General features: G+C 48.8%; 1 protein-coding gene across 1 annotated transcript; it reads right to left on the bottom strand.

Moving 5' to 3' along the window:
* Positions 1 to 334: 334 nt before the first annotated feature.
* LOC149346708 (uncharacterized) lies at positions 335 to 2,161 on the bottom strand. Its single transcript, XM_089586597.1, has 2 exons — positions 1,477 to 2,161; positions 335 to 1,108 (listed from the first exon to the last, which is right to left on the bottom strand). The coding sequence occupies exons 1-2, from the start codon at positions 2,074 to 2,076 to the stop codon at positions 488 to 490; spliced, it is 1,221 nt and encodes a 406-aa protein (XP_089442723.1). The 5' UTR covers positions 2,077 to 2,161; the 3' UTR covers positions 335 to 487.
* Positions 2,162 to 3,116: the final 955 nt, after the last annotated feature.

The raw sequence follows: 3,116 nt of genomic DNA, 5'->3' as shown, positions 1-3,116 counted from the left end.
ACCGGTGCATTGTTCGGACCAACAGCAATGCGAGTAGTTCGTTTTACATCAGGAGCCTATACCCTGCTGGCAACCTGACATGAAGGAGCAAGCAAAACAGGATCCAATTGTCCAAGTACCGTCATCCTTTTTTAGACCCAGCCTTGCCAGCAGCCACACACTCGCAACGAGTGGTATGAGGTGTCCAACAGACGTATGAATGTAGAGGGCTGAGTCGGGCTGGTTGATTCATGTTGAATGGTACGGCAAAACAGCGCTGACAGACGGGACAGAAGAAGAAGAGACTAGTCTTCTTCCGTCCCGTCCGTCAGCGCTGTTTTGCTATACCATTCAACATGAATGTAGAGTTGAGAATGACCAATTCTGCACAGACTCTGGACTTGCAGCAGGTAATCCTAGCCTTCCGCAAAAGGTCAATGCAAGCTTTTTTGGAAGGTCTGCTTAAATGACAAATGCATTTCATTTCTCCTCTCTTCTGCATGCAGTACTAATGTATCCGGAGTGTGTGTTTCAATCTTTCACAACGGTCGCAACTTGCTGCTTCAGAAAATAACCTGCAGTTTCTGTGCCGCCACACACCACATGCGTCAATATATGCACACTTTGGTTGGATGTTGTGGTACATCTCACCACTGGGGCCACCAGCGCATGCATGCAGATCATGAAACTTGTGAATCACACTCTCCAAGTCGCTTAAGCCATATGAAGCACCATCACCACTTATGACGCTGAGAGTTATAGGGCGACCATAAATGAAAGCCCGCAGCGACAGCATTCCGTTGGATGAAACTGTTACGTCTAGTGTCTTCCTCAGGAAAGGTGCCTGGTCGCACTTCTTCGCCAAAGCCACTTCCGTAAAGACGACAGCCCCCACTCCAAAGCTTTCAACAACTTGTGTTGCCCATGTGGTTCCTGGAAGTTGAATGCTGGATGCATAACTTGAGAGACGTGAAAACGTGAGCGGCTCCTTTTCATTTTGGCTAACAACAGACACTGCCTCATGACCTCCCTCAACTAATCCAGGGCTGCTGCAAACTACCAACGGTGCATCAGTCTTGACGTGATGCACTGCATCTGGACCACCCTGATCCGGACTTGTGCGGTTGTCCTGACAAAAAAAAAATAGAAATTATGTCAGTGGAAAAGAATTGGAGGTACTATGCTATAAAAAATATGTTATCAAAAGCAACCAGGAGGGAAAAGCTACAGGGAAAGGTTTTGCAGACTGCTTCAAAAGCTACGAGCTTCAGCATGCTGTGAGTTACATTAACAACAGCTAAATTATTTACTGTCCTCGGCTGCGCAGTTACTTTTCACCTGTATTGCAAGAAACTGTATCCCGTTGTCCAGGGACGGGACACCTAGATATCGATGGCATGCCCAGATGACTGATACAATTAGCAGAAATTTATGTACAGGGAACACTGAGCACCTAGAACATTACAAGTGCCCTGACCAGTGTACAAGAGAACAAACCTTAACGTCACGAATGCCAAGGAAGGCGGAGCTAGCGCATGAGGAGGCTCCCTCAAGTTTCACGGTGCGAGAAGAGCACGTTTCTTGATCTGACACGCAGGATGAACGACAGCCACCTGTGCGCAGGTTCTTGCGAGAGCTCGATGACGGATCGGCGTCCTTTCGCTTTTCACAGGCTGTTCCCGAGGACAGTGCGACAGGCACGGAGGATGAGGGCCGCTTGCTTGGCTGCTTAGCACGCGTGGCTGCAGACTGTCGCTTTCTAGGAAGCTTTCTTGACCTTGTCTGTCTTGTCTCATATTTCGGACACTTGGGAAAAATACTGGGCACAGCATTCGCCGACAGCACCGCTTTTTTCTTGGGTACATTCAAAAGTACAGTGCCGTTGTATTCGGCGTAGTACGATTTTGATATCATGTGCGCGGGAAAGTGCTTCGCGCAGACGTGGTGGATCGGTTGCAATATCCTGTCTGCCCTGGAGATTGCCCGGCGCCAAAGTTCTAGGCGAGCAGGCTCCCACGGAGCTTTAAAAAGTGGCACTTGTTCCGGACTGCTAGCGTAGCCCGATTTGCAGTTGGGTACGAAGCACTTCTTACCCATAATCGCGTCTAGTCGGCTTCTGGACCCGGCTGGACTTCACAAGTGTGCTACAGCAACAACCAACGCAGCATGTTCTTTCCTTCCTCCATGCATCACTACGTGAGCTTGACAAGATCACTGCGGCTGGTCCCAAACTAGCAAATTTTGTTGGAAGCTGAGAACCTAACGTCCACACCTTGTGATGCACTGTGGCAGCAGAAAATAGCGACACAGCGATCAACACAGCCTGAAACGCTGAAAGCCGCGCACGCCGCGCCTGTCACTTTGCAAGCGATTAAATGGATAGAGCATTGATAGAGGCATGATAGAGGGATGGGTGGATGTATAGATCCCCTTTGAAACAGAATGGTGGCAGTTGCCATCACGCTCGGCTTTTTTTATTTTTATTTAACTGTGTTATAAATTGGTCTTAAAATTCGCAATTTTCTTTAAATACGTTTTCAGTCCGACACTTCTAACCTTCTGTTACCTCTCTGCTTTTGAAATACAAATCTTCCAATCGCGTTTTGCTAACTTCTACCGCAGATTCATTCCCATTTTACAACCCTATGCCATCCACTGTTGTCGCTAAACTGCCCACTGACACCAAGCGACCATCCAAAATGGACCAGTGCCTGCGCTGCCCAGGTGGCACTGCAGTTATTCCACTATTCGACTAAAAACTGCTGCCGTCAGTCGCTTGGGCCTCTACAAACCCGAGTGCACAATTTTGAACGATTAGAAGCCCGCGTTTGGTTGATAGCATTATTTGCCTCGCTTTCATGGACGAAGGAAACCTTTCCTTCTTTCCTCCATGCTCGCTTCTGTAGACATGACCCAGATAACTGACATGCACCACGTGCGGCTTCGACAGAGCGCAGAAGCTCACGCCCATAAGCTCAGGAAGGTGGCGTGTAATAGCGCTACGAGTGCACCAAAAACTGCTTGCTCCTCTCGCTATGCTGTGTGTTACGGCGCTGCAATCGACACGGCAGACTTCAGCGCAGGTTCCCCCACAGTGTCATCAAAATATTGCAGGAAGGGGGTCAATGACCCTTCCT

The sequence above is a fragment of the Amblyomma mixtum genome, chromosome 4 (genome assembly GCF_055824585.1).
Source record: "Amblyomma mixtum isolate Tamu chromosome 4, ASM5582458v1, whole genome shotgun sequence".
Lineage (NCBI taxonomy): Eukaryota > Metazoa > Arthropoda > Arachnida > Ixodida > Ixodidae > Amblyomma > Amblyomma mixtum.
This window is presented reverse-complemented; position numbering and strand designations above follow the sequence as displayed.